Source organism: Macrotis lagotis, chromosome 4 (genome assembly GCF_037893015.1).
Source record: "Macrotis lagotis isolate mMagLag1 chromosome 4, bilby.v1.9.chrom.fasta, whole genome shotgun sequence".
NCBI classification, from domain to species: domain Eukaryota; kingdom Metazoa; phylum Chordata; class Mammalia; order Peramelemorphia; family Peramelidae; genus Macrotis; species Macrotis lagotis.
Genome location: NC_133661.1, coordinates 74,405,527 through 74,425,769, shown reverse-complemented (window position 1 = coordinate 74,425,769; position 20,243 = coordinate 74,405,527). Strand labels below are relative to the sequence as shown.

Here is a 20,243-nt window from a genome sequence, read left to right as displayed (position 1 = left end):
GCTAGTGCCTTCTCTTAGTTGATATCTCTAATTTAACCTGTATATATATCTTGTTTATACATAATTGTTTACACATTGTTTCCTCCATTAGATTGGGAGCTTCTTGAAAACAGGGGCTGCCTTTTGCTTTTCTTTATGTCCTTAATGCCTAACCATAGAATAGGTGTTTAACAAATGTTTGTTGACTGATATGTTGAGTCAAGTTGCCTATGGAACATCCAGTTGGTCGTGTAGGGCTGGAACTCAAGAAAGATTAGAACTAAATCTATAGATCCTGGAATCATGCTGCCAGCAATGATAAGCTATAGCAGTTGATGAAGACAGGTTTTATGTTTTGTATATTTTTTCTATATGTGCATAAATTGTAAATGAGTAATTTAAATAAAATTACTGAAGAAAAGAGCTTACAGATATCAGACTGATGTGTTGAAGATGTTCATAGGTAGGAATTAGTTTCAGTATTTGAGCTTAGCTGTATTTTTAAATTCATAAGGCTAATTTATAATTGGGTCATCAATTATAACAGATATAGATTATCTCTATGCTACCAGGTGTTTTGTTTGGTGGGTTTTGTCTATATTCATATATCTTTGTCATTAGTTCTCATATAGTTCTCTTAGAAAATAAGGATCAAGTTAAAGTTGAGTTTTTATGGTTGGTTGGTGGAATAGGAAAGCATGAACAAATTTGGTAACAGCATTTTCAGTTTTAGTTATCTGAAAGGGTAAAATCTGCTGATGTAGTTCATCTTGTTTTAATGGATCTTTGACCCTTCAATCAGACTCTGACCATTCTAAAGATAAAGGGTTCTAGTGTATTGGTCTTCCTGAGTGAAGCAACCTCTTGCAGATTGTGAAATGGTATAATCATTAACAGGGATAATGGCTGTGTGCTTACAAGTTTCATTTATTATCTCAGTGAGCATTAACCCTTTGAGCATACACAAAATATATAGAGATTCTACAGATATAGCTGACTTAGGAGCTCTGACAGCCACAATATATTAATCGTTATTTTTGTCATGACAAATAGTGTTAATAAGTAGAAACTTTTTCTTCCACAAAGTTCATTGTTTCCATAAATAGAATAAAATGAAAGAAGAAATCATAACATCAAAAGAATTTAAGAGTTCATTGTGATTACTTTTTAAAAATTTTACTTTTAAATGCAGTATTACCTCAAATGGCTAGATCAGTCAGCTTTGCATCCATTCTAGATATTATCTAGTTATATTTTGAGATCTTGCTTCCTCTTACCACCATTGTCCTCTAAATGTGAAGGTTTGGCTTTACTGCTTATTTTATTTAAGCCTTTGATAAATTTCCCAGTAATTGAAACTGAGACAAAAACATACTATAAAACTTTGTGATGCTTTGGGCAGAGCAGTGGAGAGAGCTGTTTGTGGAGTGCCCAGGTGTTAGGCAAGATCCAGAATTGAGATAAGATGTGACCACTCCCTCAGTACAATAAAGGGATTTGACAGGTCCAAGGATCTACTCTAGTTCAAAATGCCTAAGTATACCTGAGAGCTTCAGGTCTAGTGCCTTGTGAGATTCTGGGGAGTACCTGGGAAGACCCCAGAGGGAAAGCAGCCTTTAAGAGGTGATTTAAAAGATGGCTAGGAAGTTGGCGATGGAGGGGAAAGCAGGACCCGCAGGCTGAGGGAGTCTTGAAGTGGGGGGCACGAATGGCCAGGACCAGTAGTCATTTCATCTGGGGAGGGGAGGCCAGACCAGCCTAGGTCTTTGTGGCGAACCTAGAGTGCCAACTGAAGAGCTGAGGGAGCTCTCCTGGGACTTTGGTAAAGAAGTAGCCAACTCAGGTCTGCCTGCAGAGGGGTGAGAGCACTTCATAAAGAATTACACCAATGTTAGGAGCCCAGACCCTCCTAAAGATATGAACTTTCATTGAGAAGGATGTTTCTTCCTCCACTGAGGGTTCCAGACCACCCCTCTTGTCCAGCCTGTGGCAAATTTGTTCAGACTTCTCCCTGCCTTGCTTTCACCTTTCCACTTAGTAATCTCTACCACTACCTTTGATCAGACATTTCTCTGAGTACAACCATCCCTGGGTTCTTTGAAACTCCTTGTTTGTTATGTACTGCAGCCTGCTCTCCAAGGTTCCTCAGTGATAGTAATTTCTATTTTATAGGATCCTAGTTCCAGAGTCAGGAAGGTCCTTTACTTCAGCCCCCTCATTTTACAGATGAGATGACTCTGGGGAACAGAGCCCTGAGCCAGAAGATAGGAAGATATGAGTTCAAGTCCCACCTCAGACACTTAGTAATTGTGTGGCCTTTCTCATTCTCAGTTTCTCCTCTGTAAAATGGGGTTAATAACAGCCCCTCCCTCCCTGGGATCAAATGAGATGATATTTGAAAAGATATTAGTAGAGGACCTATTAGGTGCTCTAGAAATGCTGGTGTTCTAAGGCAACTGATGCTCCTAGAGGTCAAAGGACTCCCCCACATTACACTGAGAATGGGTGATGGAGTGGGGCTAAAACTTAGCACCCCCTCTGCCCTGGAGTCTGTGGCAATACATGACTTGGATCCAGACGATACCAGTAGAATATTAGGCTCAAAAGGAGGGACCTTCATTTGGGGGGAAAGGGGATACCATTAAAGGAGCTTTGCATTTTTTTCCCATGCAGATCAATCTGATCTCCTATTCAATTCTGAGCCCAGTGGGATCATTTGTAATATCCATTATATATTCTCCACAGTCTTTTCCAGCTAATCTTATTATATGATGTTCTCTATCGTTTGTGCCTTTGCACAAGTGATCCCCTCAGTCCAGAATGTATTCCTTCCTCAATTCAGCCTCTTTAAATCTCTAGTGTACATCCAAGGACAACTTAGATCTCACTAGACACCATACTTAAAAGCAAAGAATACAAATAGAAAAATGCAGGAATGTCCTTATCCTCAAGGATATTGCAGTACCTTATATATAGGTAAGTGACCAGGAGGGTTTGGGACACTTTAAAGCTCTCTCTCTCTCTTTCTCTGACTTTTTCTTTGTTTGTCTATCTGTACCCCCTTCTTCCCTCCCCCCCGCCCCCACTTTGACTGTTGGAGTATCTTCCCTTTCCCAGGCTGGAAATGCAGAGGCTATTCAGGGGCTGTTCCTACTAAGTACAGGATCTCTGGCTATCTCTGTTTCTGACCAGCCCTGGTTCTGCCCTCCTGGGGGCTCACCATACTGATGCGAGACTTAGTATGGATGCATTTGGCTTTGCCTGGTGCGACTCAGACCTGAAATGAGGGATCCACCAGCCTCTGCCATCCTGGAGGCTGCACCACGCCATAAGGTCACAGCCCCTTTCATCATGGAGCAGAGGTCCTGGCTCTAGAATCAGAGTTCTTCCTTCTTCACAGACGGTCATTCTGTTTGGCTTAGAAGTATTCTTGAGATATACATAACTCCACAAACTGCTTCTCTCTTCTGCTAGCCCACATATGGGGGCTGAAGACACCAGGACTAGACTACTGTTAAAGTCTCTCTTGTTGGCAACTTTGGTTCCATGATGTGACACAAAATATGTGTGATACGAATTAGAATGAGCTTTTAAAAACTTGATGTGGCAGCTGAATCCAGTTCTTAGATATGTATTCTGGCTATACTCATTTTGATTCTAATCCTTCATAAAAGATTCTGGTATTGGGGAAAAAAGCAAATTGGAAAAGAAGGTCATGCCTTTTACTCTCTGGACTGCCCTTTTCTGGAAATTAAGTTCAGTGACCATGAAATCATTCTTAGAACAACAATCCAAAGCATTAAAAATGTCCTTCTAGAGCTGGTTATTCACAAATAACCTGCTCTGGACATGCCAAGAAGTGGAAAAGCACTTTTCTTTCTTTAAAACAAAATAACCCAGAAGTAGAGAAAAAATACTGAGTAAAAATTCAAGAGTACAAAGGCCTGGGAAAGTTTACCCTATTAAACCTAGTGACTTCTAAGTTTCCTTAAGACTCCTCTTACTTCCTCCCCACTTTTAAAGGGTCAGGGTGGGGGTGAGGACAAAGGACCATTTCATAAGAGTAGGTTCTCTAAGGTTCCCAGATCTGTCTTCTCATGGTCAAGAGAACTTTTTCTTGGGTTTATTAAACACCATGAAATTCTTGGACACTGCTGACTTGATGAATGGCAGGGCAGACCCGAGGAAGGGCCATGGTGGCACACACATTCTCTGTCTCCTTGTTTCTGTCTTCCTACTCTCCAGCTTCTTTTCCCAATCCCTGTCTCCCCCATGTTGTCAAGCATATCAACCATCCTTGTTTCCTACTGCATCTTTCATTTTCTGGCTGTCCTCATCACTCACCTTAAATGTTGGAAGGTGTTGAAACACTAGTCACGTTAGCGAGCGCTTATTAGAAACTCAGGCTCTATGCTGAGCAATGGGAATCCAGATATAAGCAGGAAAAATTACAACACCTTACATTCTAAGGGGCTTGGAAGAAGAAGCCCTGAGACAAGGGTGAAGGAAATTCAGAGTCAGGAGTGGAGCCTGGAAAGAGAAGATGGGAGAGAGTCAACCAGTGATAGAGGGCGTGCTGGACTGTGGGAAAGGGGGGCTCCTGGGGGCCAGGAGGCCTCACCCCTTGCAGATCTCAGGCTGATCCCTTGTCTCATAAGCTCACTCTCTGTAATATGAGAGATGTTGAACTTACTTAGTTTACTTCCCTCCAGGAAAACACTCTCCATAGTCTTCTGTAGACATTATTTGCTTTTATTTCTGAATGGCTAGTAATCTTGGTAATTGGTCATTTGAAGATGGATGTCCACCTTACCAGGAAGGCTGTTTTTCAGTCCAGTTTTTTTTTTCCCACTCAGAACAATCATGGGACATCCTCTGCTTGTTCTGGTTCACTCTACTCATGAACATTTTCCTGATTGAAAGCCAAAAGCTGCTCGGGTCAATGGATCTCCCCAGGTATTGAGCTAAATTAGAGTTACCTCTCTGCCCTGCCCTGCTTCCTGCTAAACAGGTATGCAGGTGGGGGAAAGGCCATTCTTGGAACATGTCCCCTCTTCAGATGGTTCTCATCTAGCACTTCTGGGGAGCAGTGGGAGCCAGCAGTTAAAGACCCTACCACTCACTGATAGGACCTTTCCTAAAATTATAATCATGATTTGTTTACTGTTCTACAAGCTAAAATTGTAATGCCAGAAGGGAAGGTTAGCATGTGGAAGTGCCTGGCCAAGAAACAGTGTGATATGACTGGGTAAAGATAAATTGAATATTCACCATCAAGACTCAGGGTACCAAGGGGAGCTAGGTGGCACAGTGGATAGAGTACCAGCTCTGGAGTCAGGAGGACCTGAGTTCAAATGTGGCCTCAGACAATTTATAATTACCTAGCTGAGTGACCTTGGGCAAGTCACTTAACCCCATTGCCTTGAAAAACAAACAAAAAAAAGATTCAAGGTACCAGAGTCAGAACTGGAAGCTAGAGTGCAACCAGCTTACCGTGACCCTGGACAGGAGGTAGTCTCTTGGAATCCCTGCAGGTTTTAGCAATTTCTAAAAAATGTTTTCTGTTACTTATACTTTATACATACTTATTTACATGTTATATCTCCCCTCAGTAGAATACAAGTTTCTTGAGGTCAGGAACTGTTTCATTTTTGTCATTATACCTTGTATGTAAAATAGTAAGGTAGAGAGATCTGGGAGTTTTATAGGACCTTAATAGGTATTTATTGAATTGAATTTTATTACATTCTGCCTAAACCTTTCTAAGCTTATAAAAACCATAGAACTATTATAGATTTTAAAAGATACAGGAAAGGCCTCAAGAGGTCACTGAATAGTCATAGAAACTTTTCTATCATTTGTTAATTTTATAAGATGTCATTATAGATGTTGGGATTGCTGTCATTCAGTTGTTGAAGTCCTATCTGACTCTTTGAGACCCACTTGGAGTTTTCTAAGCAAAGATTGATACTAGAATGATTTGTCATTTCCTTATCCAAATCATTTATGGATGAGAAACTGAGGTAAACAGGCTTATGTTACTTGCCCAAGGTCACACAGCTAGTAAACGTTTCTGGGGAAAAGACTATTCTTTTTAAAAAATATTTTATTAGTTTTCCAATTATATACAATAGTAGTTTCTACCTATCATTTTTGTAAGGTTTGAATTTTACAATTTTTCCCTCCCCACATCTCCCCACAAAAGGCATTCTGATAATCTTTACATTGAATGTACTGAGAGAGAAAACATATCCTTGAGGAGAAAATAAAATATTAGAGATAGCAAACTTATGTTGTACATAAGATACTTTTTAAAAAAAATGGAAGGTAATAGACTTTGGTCTTTGTTTAGCTTCACAGTCCTTTCTCTGGAAACAGATGGTATTCTCCATCACAAGTACTCTAAAATTGTCCCTTATTATTGTATTGATGGAATGAGCAAGTCCATTAAGGTTGATCATCAACCCTGTGTTGCTGTGAGAATGTACAGTGTTCTTCTGGTTCTGCTCATCTTGCTCAACATCAGTTCATGCAAGTCTTTCTAGGCTTCTCTGAAATCCCATCCCTTTTGGTTTCTAATAGAACAATAGTGTTCCATGACATACATAATCCACAATTTGTTCAGCCATTCCTCCAGTTCATGGACATCCACTTGATTTCCAATTCTTTGCTACCATAAACAGGACTGCTATGAATATTTTTGTATAAGTGATGTTTTTGCCCCTTTTCATGATCTCTTCAGGGTATAAACCCAGTAGTGGTATTGCTGGATCAAAGGGTATGCACATTTTCATTGCTCTTTGGGCATAATTCCAAATTGCTGTCCAGAAAGGTTGGATGAGTTCACAGCTCCACCAACAATACATTAGTGTCCCAGATTTCCCATGTCCCTTCTAACATTGATTATTGCCCTTTCTGGTCATTATTGGCCAATCTGATAGGTGTGAGATGGTACCTCAGAGTTTCTTTAATTTGCATTTCTCTAATTGGTAATGATTTAGAGCAATTTTTCATATGACTAAAGATAGCTTTGATTTCTTCATCTGTAAATTGCCTTTGCATATCCTTTGACCATTTCATATGTCAATTGGGGAATGGTTTGTTTTTTTATGTTTAACTCCATTCTCTGTATATTTTAGAAATGAGTCCTTTCTCAGAAATATTAATTGTAAATTTGTTTCCCAATTTACTATATTTCTTTTGATCTTGGCTATAGTGGTTTTGTCTGTGCAAAAAGCTTTTTAATTTAATGTAATTAAAATTATCTAATTTGTTTTTAATGATGTTCTCCTCTTCTTTGGTCATAAACTGCTTCCTGGAAAGAGAGGGTTTTTTGGTTTTTTTTTTAGGTTTTTGCAAGGCAAACGGGGTTAAGTGGCTTGCCCAAGGCCACACAGCTAGATGATTATTAAGTGTCTGAGACCGGATTTGAACCCAGGTACTCCTGACTCCAGGGCCGGTACTTTATGCACTACACCATCTAGCCTCCCTATAAGAGATGGATAGATGGATGGATGCTTAAGGTTTCATCTTCCCTGTCTTTTTTTTTCTTTTCAAATTTTTTTTAAGTTTTTTTTGCAAGGCAGTGGGGTTAAGTGGCTTGCCCAAGGCCACACAGCTAGGTAATTATTAAGTGTCTGAGGCCAAATTTGAACTCAGAGACCCCTGACTCCAGGGCCCGTGTTCTATCCACTGCACCACCTAGCCGTCCCCGAGAATATTCTTAAAAGTGAAACAGCCATTCATTTACTAAACTGAGTTAAATGATATTATTATATTTATATGATACTCAAATAGCAAATCTGCCCTCAATTGTTGTGGGCATACCAGAAGACCATACATGCCTTCTCATTCACTTCTATTAAATCCTTCCAAGTATATCTAGCCAGGGCCTTCCCTTTATATACTTAAATGCTTCTTTAATACCAGTAAAACACTTAAGCCATACTTACCCCTTATTTTCACTTCATAACCAGCCCAACTTTTTTGGGGCTCACATGTTTTTTTTTGTTTGTTTTTTTGTTTTAGGTTTTTGCAAGGCAAATGGGGTTAAGTGGCTTGCCCAAGGCCACACAGCTAGGTAATTATTAAGTGTCTGAGACCAGATTTGAGTCCAGGTACTCCTGACTCCAAGGCCGGTGCTTTATCCACTGTGCCACCTAGCCGCCCCTCACAAATGACATATCTTCTACCACTTCTTACACAGATGTAATCATTTGTAATGAACTATGGCATGTAGCTCTCCATTATCCTTTAGGTTAACTACAATTTTGACTCTTCAAAGGTGGTTCTTTTGTTGTTCTTGATGTTCTATGATTCACAACCACATTGGTTGTATTTATCTCTACTAAGGCAAAATTTTTGTTGATATTAATAAACAACAAATAAAGTGAGATCTTTTATCTTTATACTTTTCAGTCAATTGTGTAGTTTTGAAATCATCACTTGCTATAGAAAATAGTCTGAAAAGTTGCTTGTTCTATGTTTCATTAAGAGAATTCAAGTGATTAGGTCATTCTCATAGGTTTTTGTGGATGTGATAAAGTATACTAGTTCTTTTATCATTTTCTTTTCAAATGATAAAAATAAAGTCCACAGATTTTTTCTGATTTAAAGTTTTCTATTAGGATCTTTATTATCTTGATCAGTATTACTAATAATACTCTTTTGAAGCCTATTGATCTATCAGATTTAATAATCTAATAGTTTCTGCAAACTGGGCAAGACCCATCGTGATGAGACTTGAACATAAGTAAATGGTTACAATAGGCAGTAGTAAAATTATTATATAGTAAAACTATGCCCTTCAATATAATAGTTTTCAGGACTTTAAACCTTAAAAAAAACTTTATCTTATTAAATTGATCCAATTTCATTGTCAAAAAAAATCCAGAAACTCCTAAAGTATAGTTCTGTGACTTGTATTGATTGTATGTATTGATACATGGCCCCACCCCAAATAAAATACTCAACATCAGGTGACACACTTGAGGTCATGCAGTCCAATGAAAACCATGCTAGATTTGAAATCAGAAGACCTGATCTAAACCCTGTTCTGCCCTCTGAGCCTCTGTTCCCACCTGTGAATGAAGTCCTTGATGCTGTTCTGTTGGTGAGCATCTTCCAATTCAAATGCCTTTAGTTCAAGTCTGACTTGAAGACATTTTTGGGGGACTTTGGTGACCTCTCATGGCCAAACAAGGAAATCACATTTTAGAAATAAAATTGTACTGGGCAATTGTCAAAGACAAACAGTATTGACTTTACAGCCATTCCTTCATTCTTCCTTGACTTGTAGAGGTAAAACTGACATCTGACCTCCCTCCTTTTGCAGATATCTGGAGATCATTTGTTTGAAAATTGCCACCTGCCTTGATAATCAATACTGCAGCATAGTAACAGCTGTCCCCAAGGATCTCTACTCTCCTCTTTAGCCTTTTGTGCTGAAAATATTCAAGGGGATGCAGTTGTTTCAGCATCATACCAAGGTTAAAGAATACAAATGCAAAGTTAGAATTCTTAAGGTCTCATTTTTCTGAAAGTATATTCCTTCCATTTGGTTGGAATTAGTTACCTATTCCTCCCTTTCTAATTGTCACTTTTTTACAAAGACTAGCATTTTCTGCATCTAATTCCTTAAAATTTTGAGAGTTTATATATTGTTGTCTTCAGATATCAGTTGCCATGATAAAAATAATGCCATTAACAATTTATGATCAAAAAGTACTTGCTACTCATTATTATTCCTAGTCTTTTGGGGGGGGGGGTAAGGCAGTGAGGTTAAGTGACTTGCCAAGGTCACACAGCTAGGCAACTCCAGGGCCAGGGCGGGGGTGTGGAGGGGGTTGCTGGTCCAAGGACCATGCAAGGAAAACTTAGGACTGCCTTTCACTCATGGAAAAGGTTGCTGTGAAATTCTAGAAAACAAGTGATAGAGAAGAAAATTTATGAAACAGGTAGGGCTTCAGTTTGGTTGAAACATGACATTTGTGAAGAGAAGCAAAGACTAAAAAGGCAGGTAGGAGTCAAGTAATCATATCTAAAACTGTTTGGTGGCACAGGGGGTAGAGCATTGTCTTTGGAGCCAGAATGTTTGGAGTTTGAATCCTGCTTCAGACACTTGACACTTACTAACTGTCACATGGCCTTGGGCAAGTCACTTAACCCAGATTGCTTCTCATCCAGGGCCATCTCTAGTCATCTTGATTTATATCTGACCATAGAACCCAGAGGACTCCATTGAGGCTGGTGACTTAGCAAAGTACCCACTCAAATGCAATTTATGTGCTTGTCATGCCATCACTTCCCCTGATGTCATGATCTTCTTTGGGAATGAAAGACAAATATCATCATCATCATCATCATCATCATCATTTTTAACCATTAAGAAATGGAGGAAGAGCCACTAAAGGTTTCTAAGCAGGATAGGGCATCTAAGATAACAGATAATCCAAAAATAAGAATATGTGGATTTGGAAATAGTCGGTTCTTATAGCTTTGCAATGCTCTTACTTTTTGGTTTGGTTCATATTTTGAGAGCATATGAACTATTTGAGTTATCATAAGTAATCTAGATAAATAATCTTTATGTATAATCTAGGTGTTTATCCTACTAATTAAGCAAGTTATATATTTGACAGTTAAAAAGAAACAAAACTAACCTGCTACTAAAATGGGATTGAAGTGTACATCATGAAACTGAAACAAAATTAAGATGAATGTAGCAAGCAATGTTTTATGTACCTGCCCTATCTAGGCATAAATATGTTAGTTGAATGGATAGGAATATTGGAATAAAGTTGAGTCCCATAACAATTTCTATAAGTTAATTTAAAATTCTTATTTCAGTTGAGATTAAGTGAGATGTTTGAAAAATTTTAAAGCTTTCTGTATTAACCTTGACTATTGTTTTAAATTTATATTAAATTGTCTTTTGCTTTTGTGATTCTGAAATCAATATGTAACATTAAATGAATTGATATATACATAAATTTTCTTTTTTTTCCCCTCAGAAATCATGAGTAATAATCCTCAAATCCACATTTTCTTTGGAGCACCAATTATTCCATCAAATCAGACAGTATCACAAAAACAAACTTGTTCATCAACCAATGCTGATCCATGGAAAATAACTCAGCTTGTATATGATCACCATTCCTTAAATGTTAGTGCTGAAGCAAGCAAGTATGGTCATCTTGAAGATCACCATGATAGTCTTCCAGTTCTTCATAAAGAACAGATAATGGTGAATTCTGGTAAAACCTGCTCTTGGCAGGGTGAAGACTATTTAACATGTGTCCCTGAAACACAGTGTATAGAATCCCAGAATAGTGATTCTTCAAGGACAATTGATATAGTCTATTATAATAAACAAATACCTGGATTTAATAGCAGAGTTCAACAGCACTTTAATGAAAGAAAATGTCATTATTCTATAAATGAAAATAATAAAATCACAGAACAGCAAGAGAAATTTGAATCAAATTCCTGTTTCCAAAATCTCTTAAGAAAAAATTCCCAACAAATAAATCAGGATTGTTCTGATATCTGGGATTTGGTCTGTAGTACTAAGCAGATTAATATAGAACCAGAAGCTACAGAAAACGGTCCTAAGTCATCAAAAAATCATGAGACTGTTGATTGTTATCCAGGATTCTTTTCTTCCAAAACAACAGATGAACCACAGTCTAAAGAAGTAATAAGGATGATCTCGAACTTCAGTACTTCAACAGACATTGAATTTCATAGTATTATGACATCAAGCAAGATAGCCTTTCTAACCCAAAGTCTAGACAAAGAACAGGGTTTTCTAAATAAAGAAACTACAAACATGAAACCAGAACCAAAAGAAGGTTATAGAGGAATGAGACTAGGAAATTCCAATGATTTTGTGGATGGACTAAATCAAATAAACTCCCCTGAACTTTTTAGTCCTAATTGTTCTGAGACAATTAGCAACCTTAATCCCTTAAATTATAACAAAGAAATAAAAGAAAATACAGGATCTCAAGAACTTTTCGAAAATCCTAATGAACAGCTTACAAATGATTCATTTAGCACAAGAAAAATTTGTTCCCAACAAAGTGCTTTTCATAAAATTTCTATTAAAAGAAATCGAACATCTGAAGATGAGTCAAGTCCTTCAAGAATTGTATCAGAATCCCTCCAGTTGCCCAAGAAGGTTAAGTCAATTTGTTCTTCAGATGCCCATCAGATCTGTTCCAAAGCTCCTCCTGAAAAAAATGCATTTAGGTTTGGCAAGTCCTTAAAAAAAACATCTCTGCTTAAAAACTGTGATTGCAAAAACCAGAGATATAATTGTTTGGTTATGGCTTTACATCCATGTCATGTGAAAGAAATTCACATAAAAACAGGACCAAATTCTGGCTGTAAAGTTCCTTTGGCTACCATCACAGTAACCGACCAATCAGAAATTAAAAAGAAGGTTGTAGTGTGGCGTGATGCTGCCTTTAGTATGCTAACAGTATTTCCTGGAGATATACTATTACTAACAGGTAACAGTTGTTTTATTTCATTAAAAACCTTTCTCCATCTATATTAGTGATTCATTTCCCATGACCTTTCCTTTCTGAGCTCAAACATAATTCCTCTCTATCCACTTATGTTCATGCTTTACAGAGTAGTGCTTTAATATGTGGAGAAAGACAAATTTTTAATGGCCTCTGCCACTTTAGAACCCCTAGAGTAGGCCAGGGCTTTCCAAAATGCGGCCTGTGGGCCACCTGCAATCCTAAGGGCAATTTTATGAGTCCACCTGTGAGTTTAGTAAAGGAAGCTGAGTTACTGCAGAGTTCACACTAAAATGGCAAATGAAAATATATCGTCTATCATTTCAATAAAAACTTTTAAAAGTAAGGTTGTAGGGGAATAAAATACAAGCATAGATAACTGTAATACATAGTATGAGTTGTTGAGATAGTTTCAACACCAACTGCTATATAAGATCTGTAGACAAGGTTTTTGTCAGTTGGGAAGATCAGGAAAGGATAAAAATAGGGTGTGACATTTGAGAAAAATTACAGGGGGTGGCTAGGTGGCGTAGTGGATAAAGCACTGGTCCTGGAGTCAGGAGTACCTGGGTTCAAATCCGATCTCAGACACTTGATAATTACCTAGCTGTGTGGCCTTGGGCAATCCACTTAACCCTGTTTGTCTTGCAAAAACCTAAAAAAAAAATTATGAAGGCTAGTTTGAAATTCTGCAGATAAAGGGATAAAGGAAAACATTGAGACAGAAAGTTGGAGAAGGGGCATAGAATGGGAACATTTGTATGAGGTGATAAGAGAAGCAAAACCAAAAGAATATACATAGAGTACAACAATGTAAAGTTTTTTTATAATCATTAAAGCAGTAAAACTCCAACTAATTGAGAAATTAGTGATGATCTTGGTGAACAGATAATGAAACACAGTTCCTTCTCCTAGCATAGACCCTAAGGGTTCTCAGGACAAAATATGGTTCAAAATATGGTTCATATTAAACAGATGAAATCATTGTGCTTTTCTTGATTCAAAAGACTATTCATTCCAAAGAGAGTTTCCCTCAGTAAGAACTGTTATATAAAGGCAAAAGATATTAGTAATATGTTTTGTGTTTCTGCTTTTTATTTTTTTTAGGTTGTGTGTGTGTGTGTTGTTGTTTTTGGTTTTTGGGTTTTTTTTGCAACTAGAAGTCAGCCCAAGAGTCAGGAGCTGAGTTCAAATTCACACATCTTAACTGTGGTACCTTATCTTAAAGACTTAGTTTGCCTCACCAAAAAAAAAAAAAAAACCCAAACCCAAAACAAACTACAAACAGGTTCTTCCCCCACCCTCCAGCCCCCTTTTTAATCTCTTTGGATTCTGATCTAGCAGTGATATTGCTGGATCAAAGGGTATGCACAGTTTTATAGCCTTTTGGGCATAGTTCCAAATTGTTCTCCAGAATGGTTGGATCAGTTCACAGCTCCACAAACAGTGCGTTAGAGACACATACCTTTTTTTTTAAGGTTTTTTTGCAAGGCAAATGGGGTTAAGTGGCTTGCCCAAGGCCACACAGCTAGGTAATTATCAAGTGTCTGAGACTGGATTTGAACCCAGGTACTCCTGACTCCAAGGCCGGTGCTTTATCCACTGCGCCACCTAGCTGCCCCATGCCATTTAGCCGCCCCTGTTTTTGCTTTTTAAAGAAAAGGTAGAGAGATGGAAAAGGTGTAAGTATGTTCTGGGAAAAAAGCAACCTAGTCAAATGAATATAAAGTTAGCTGGAGGTGGTCTCAAATTCCAGGCAAAGGAGTTGAATTTTAATTAATGAGTATTAATTGTAATAGCTACCTTTTATACAGCATCTTCAATGTTTTCAGAAAAATTTACATTATTTCATTTGAAATAGACCTCCATGGGATACTACATCATCAGATAGTAAATATTTGAAAGTCATTGACATTGAGATGTTCAGATCACCTAGAAAGGATGTAGAAGGGACCTCAGAATAGAGCCACCCCCCAAAGTTGGAGATGGAGAATGATCCAGCAAAGGAAAACTGACAGGTCACAGTTATACAATGGTAATAGGAAAACCAGTATAGAATAAAATTATTTGTTATCAGGTGGGATTGTACAGTATCAAGTAAGATGAAGCTTGTAAAAAATCTGACTTAGCAGTTGGAGAGTTTTTGTTTGTTTTTAAGTATTGTAGAGAAATTGGTTGTTTTAAGAAGGAGCAAAGGGATAAAGAAAAACTAAAGATTAAAGATAGTGATCAAAGGCCCAGCTCTCAAAATTGGTGAAAAGGAATAGGATCAAGGACCCAAGGTAGCCTTGGCAAGAAATCTCTTCATCAGACTGGAACTGAAAAAAAAAAGGACAAAGTAGAGGTGTTGTAACCAAAAATAATACTCAGATCTGTGATCCCAATAGATTAATAATATGTATCTTAAAGGCTTAGTTGCAAAGTGGTTAGTGTACTCAATATGGATATTCTTTTGATTTCTTTTTTCCCAGATGTCACTGTACATGATGACCAGTGGTATGGGGAAACAGTACTGCAGTCTACATTTAACAGTCAGTTATTGAACCTGGGAAGTTGCTCATCTATCCAGCCTAAGGAATGTAAGCTATTTTATGAACATAATGGTTTGTTCGCCAACTTCTCTGTATATTTTTCCCAATTCCATGTACAGAAAATTTTTAAAATTTTAGATTGCATGAGCAGTTGATATTTGCTCAGCTATTTAAGTCTGATTTTATTTGTGTGAGAAGTGTTTTATAGTTGTTTTCATAGAGTTTCTGAGTCTGCCTTGGCAGTTAGATTCCCAAGTATTTTACATTGTTTGAAGTTACTTTGAATGGAATTTCTCTTTCTAACTCTTTCTGCTGTATTTTGCTAGTAATATATAGAAATGTTGAGAATTTATGAGGGTTTATTTTATATCCTGTAACTTTGCTAAAATTCCTAATTGTTTCTAGTGGTTTCTTAGATGATTTTTTAGAATTCTCTAGATATACTACCATGTCATCTGCAAAGAGTGAAAGTTTTGTTTCTTCCTCCCCAATTCTAATTCCTTCAATTTCTTTTTCTTCTCATATTGTTGAAGTTAACATTTCTAACACATTATTGAATAGTAATGATGATAATGGGCATCCTTATTTCACCCCTGATCTTATTGGGAATGTCTCTAGCCTATCCCCATTGCATATAATGCTTGTTGATGGTTTCAGATACTGCTAATCATTCTAAGGAACAATCCATTTATTCCTACACTCTCTAGTGTTTTCCAAAGAGTTTATATAGAATGGGAACCAGTTGTTCCTTAAATGTTTGATAGAATTCACTTGTGAATCCATCTGGCCCTGGAGATTTTTTCTTAGGGAGTTCAGTAATGGCTTGTTGAATTTCTTTTTCTGAGATAGGGTTATTTAGGTATTTAATTTCCTCTTTATTTAACCTGGGCAACTTATATTTTTTAAATATTCATCCATTTCAGTTAGATTATCAAATTTATTGGCATAGAGTTGGGCAAAATAATTCTGAATTATTATTTTAATTTCCTCCTCTTGTTTCATCTTTTTCATTAATGATACTAGCAATTTGGTTTTCTTCTTTTCTTTAATCAAAATAACCAGAGGTTTATCAATTTGATTAGTTTAAAAATTTTGAATTCCAAATTATCTCCCTCCACTTCCCCTTCCTCATACAATAAGCAATTTGATATAGGTTCTACTTGTACAATTATACAATTATTATTTCTGAATTAGTAATATTGCAAAAGAAGACACAGAGCCCTCCCCTCCCTCAAAAAATCCATTAAAAAAAAAGTGAACAATAGTGGACACATTTTTCATCATGAGTCCTTTGAAATTGTAATAGAGCATTGTATTGCTGAGAGTGCCAGGTCTTTCACAGATCTTCATTGTACAATATTTCATTTTTTTTGTGTATAGTGTTCTCCGTTCTGCTCATTAAATTTTATATCAATTCATGTAAGTCCATGTTTTTTTTGAGATCTGTTTATCATTTTTTATAGCACAATAGTATTCCTTTACATCTATACCACAACTTGTCCAGCTATTTCCCATGAACATTCACTCAGTTTCCAATTCTTTTCCATCATAAAAAGAGCAGCTGTAAGTATTTTTGTACAAAAAGGTCCTATGGGGCAGCTGAGTTCAAATTCACACATATTAACTGTGGTACCTTATCTTAAAGACTTAGTTTGCCTCACCAAAAAAAAAAACCCAAACCCAAAACAAACTACAAACAGGTTCTTCCCCCACTCTCCATCCCCCTTTTTAATCACTTTGGATTCGATCTAGCAGTGATGTTGCTGGATCAAAGGGTATGCACAGTTTTATAGCCTTTTGGGCATAGTTCCAAATTGTTCTCCAGAATGGTTGGATCAGTTCACAGCTCCACAAACAGTGCATTAGAGACACATACCTTCTTTTTTTAAGGTTTTTTTGCAAGGCAAATGGGGTTAAGTGGCTTGCCCAAGGCCACACAGCTAGGTAATGATTAAGTGTCTGAGACCAGATTTGCAGGTACTCCTGACTCCAGGGCCGGTGCTCTATCCACTGCGCCACCTAGCTGCCCCCACTGCGCCACCTAGCTGCCCTGACGCATACCTTTTTAAAAAAATTTTTGCAAGGAAATGGGGGTTAAGTGACTTGCCCAAGGTCACACAGCTAGGTAATTATTGAAGTGTCTGAACATCCTCTGTGCCACCAGCTGCCCCAAGACATATAACTTTTTTTTTAAGGTTTTTGCAAGGCAGTGGGGCTAAGTGGCTTGCCCAAGGCCACACAGCTAGGTAATTATTAAGTGTCTGAGGTCGGATTTGAACTCAGGTACTCCTGACTCTAGGGCCGGTGCTCTATCCACTGTGCCACCTAGCCTCCCCAACATATAACTCTTAACAACACATAAACTTTTTCAGGGCATGTGCTTTGTAATGGGGTTCATTTCAATGTTTGTTGAGAAGTATATCAAAATATTAAAAAGTCATTTAAAAATGCAAAATTTTTATTAATAAATTGACTCTACTATCATTTCTGCTCCATTTTTGGTGATGTAGATAGAAATTATCATCTTTATAAATTTGTTGAAATTTTTCTTTGCCTTTTTTAAAGTATTCCTTCTAAAAGAAACAATATGATTCAGTTTATACTAGTATTTTAGTGATTTAATATTTCCATAATGCTTAGAAGAGTTTTTATCCTATAGATTTTTAAAGATTTATTATATGATTTAAAAAAAACATTTAAAACCATTTAAAAAACCATTCAGCTTTTTTTGTAGGTTATATACAACATATAATCCTGGTTTTTCATAGGAACTTTTGGATATGCTCTGCTTTAAAAACTGCTTTGAGGGGATAGGTAGGTGGCACAGTGGATAGAGCACCGGCCCTGAAGTCAGGAGGACCTGAGTTCAAATCCACCCTGAGATACTTAATCATTACCTAGCTGTGTGGCCTTGGGTAAGTCACTTAACCCCATTGCCTTAAATAAATAAAAACTGCCTTGAAAGTAATTGATATGAAAAATTGATATGAAAAATTGCTCTAAATCATTACTTATTAAGAGAAATGCAAATTAAAGCTTCTCTGAGGTACCACCTCACACCTCTCAGACCAGACCAGAAAGGATAATGATCATTGTTGGAAGGGATGTGGGAAATCTGGGACACTATTACTTTGTTGGTGGAGCTGTGAACTCATCCAGCCTTTCTGGAGAGCAATTTGGAACTATGCCCAAATGGCAACAAAAATGTGCATACCTTTTGATCCAGCAATACAACTACTAGGTCTATACCCTGAAGAGATGATGAAAAAGAGTAAAAACATCACTTTTACAAAAATATTCATAGCAGCCCTGTTTGTGGTGGCAAAGAATTGGAAATCAAGTAAATGTCCTTCAATTTGGGAATAGCTTAGCAACCTGTGGTATATGTATGTCATGGAACACTATTGTTCTATTAGAAACCAGGAGGGATGGGAATTCAGGGAAGCCTGGAGGGATTTGCATGAATTGATGCTGAGTGAGATGAGCAGAACCAGAAAAACACCGTACACCCTAACAGCAACATGGGGCAATGATCAACCTTGATGGACTTGCTCATTCCACCAGTGAAACAATCAGGGACAATTTGGGGCTGTCTGTAATGGAGAATACCATCTGTCTCCAGACCTTTAATTTAGGGGAGAAAAACCCTGATATCTTATTGTCTGATCTTGCTATCTCTACTTTATATTTCTTCCTTAAGGATATGATTTCTCTCTCATCACATTCAATTTGGATCAATTTATACCATGGAAACAATGTAAAGATTGTCAGTTTGCCTTCTGTGGGGCGTGGGGAGAGGGAAATAAGATTAGGGGGAAAATTGTAAAACTCAAAATAAATAAAATCTTTAAGTACAAAAAAAAAGTAATTGATCTTTAATGCAGATAACTATATCTTAGCTTAGACTGTGACTAGTTTTTCTGTTTTCTGTAAACTTTTCAAGTTAGCTTTCTAGAAATGGGTGATTAGAATTAGTTGGTCAGAGAGTTGAAACGTTAAAGTCAGGTTGTCCCAAAAGTCTTGAGGGCAGATTTTTAAGCTATTAAAGCTTGAACTCAGACTTTTGGGACTCTGTGTGTCCATTTGTGGATGTCTATCTGTGTCTGTAAGTGTGTCTCTGTGTTGAGTGTTCAAAAATTCCCAGAACCTTGATCTAGCAGTGATGTTTTTTATTATATATGCCGTTAGTCCAAACATCCCATCCCGCCACCTCCTTGCCATGAGACTTCTTTGAAAGGGATTCATCATTTTGTTTGTATGTGTATCCCCTCCACTAGCAGAAATTCCAGTCCTTTTACAATTTAGTTAAACAATTTTCAAGAGTTAACTGTAACTGAAAATTCATTTTTCTTTATCCTGCCTTGGGATAAATCCTGCTGAATCTCAGTAGTGAGGCACATTTTTATATGACACATTATCTCTAGGACTCTATTTGAAGACTTTCTAGTTTTCTGTGCCAGATAAGCCTTTAAAAATTCAAAGTTTGTCTCCACTTAGTGAGTAGAATTTTAAGTGAAGCATATAGGTGTATGAAAAATAACACTACTTTTAAGACTATACTGTTTATTTTAAATAAACTTTAAAGTTGGAAATGTAGCCTACGGAATATGGTAATTTTAAAGGGAATAACTTATACTGGTTTTATATATTAACTATTAGTTAAGAGTTTTTTAATAAAAAAAATACTGGAAGATTGGGGGCTTTAATAAAGTTTATCTTCTGTATTGTTCCTTATTCAGACAAAGCCAGTTGTATAAATTTTTCCTACAGATGGCAGCACTTGAATGGTTTGTTTTTGTCTCAGTCCTTAATAGCATTTAGAAATACGTGCTTTGTTGTTCCAAGGTAAAATTAAATATAATTTGGAAGCATGAGAATTGCAGAATTTCAGAAATGAAAGAATATTCAAGGCCATCTAATCCAAACCATTTCTGAAAAAGAATTCCATTTATAATATTTGTGACAAATGATCATCCAACATTTTCTCAGACCTCTGGTAAGGCAGATTCACTACTTTCCTGAGTGACCCACTCTCAGATAGCCCTAAATGTTATCTTGAATTTCACCTCCTATTTGCCAATTTTGTTTTATTTGTTTCTGTTGTTTCTAGTCCACAGACTGTTCTCCAAGAAAATTCATGATCTATGATTAATGTCCTTATTAGATATTTAGGCAAAAAACACTTGTTTTACAAAAACACTTT

At 37.0% G+C, this 20,243-nt stretch overlaps 1 protein-coding gene across 7 annotated transcripts in view; it reads left to right on the top strand.

Annotated features, from left to right (window-relative positions):
- SHLD2 (shieldin complex subunit 2) overlaps positions 1 to 20,243 on the top strand; it is an 82,758-nt gene that overhangs the window by 37,064 nt on the left and 25,451 nt on the right. For 5 of the 7 annotated variants that reach the window (XM_074233154.1, XM_074233152.1, XM_074233153.1 and 2 more), the window contains 2 exons: positions 10,992 to 12,494; positions 14,981 to 15,088. In XM_074233154.1, the coding sequence (XP_074089255.1) occupies positions 10,997 to 12,494; positions 14,981 to 15,088 (1,606 nt within the window). In that variant the 5' untranslated portion in view covers positions 10,992 to 10,996. Of the gene's footprint in view, positions 1 to 4,835; positions 4,936 to 8,731; positions 9,468 to 10,991; positions 12,495 to 14,980; positions 15,089 to 20,243 lie in introns of those variants that run through there. The other 2 variants (XM_074233155.1, XM_074233156.1) reach the window with 2 other exon arrangements.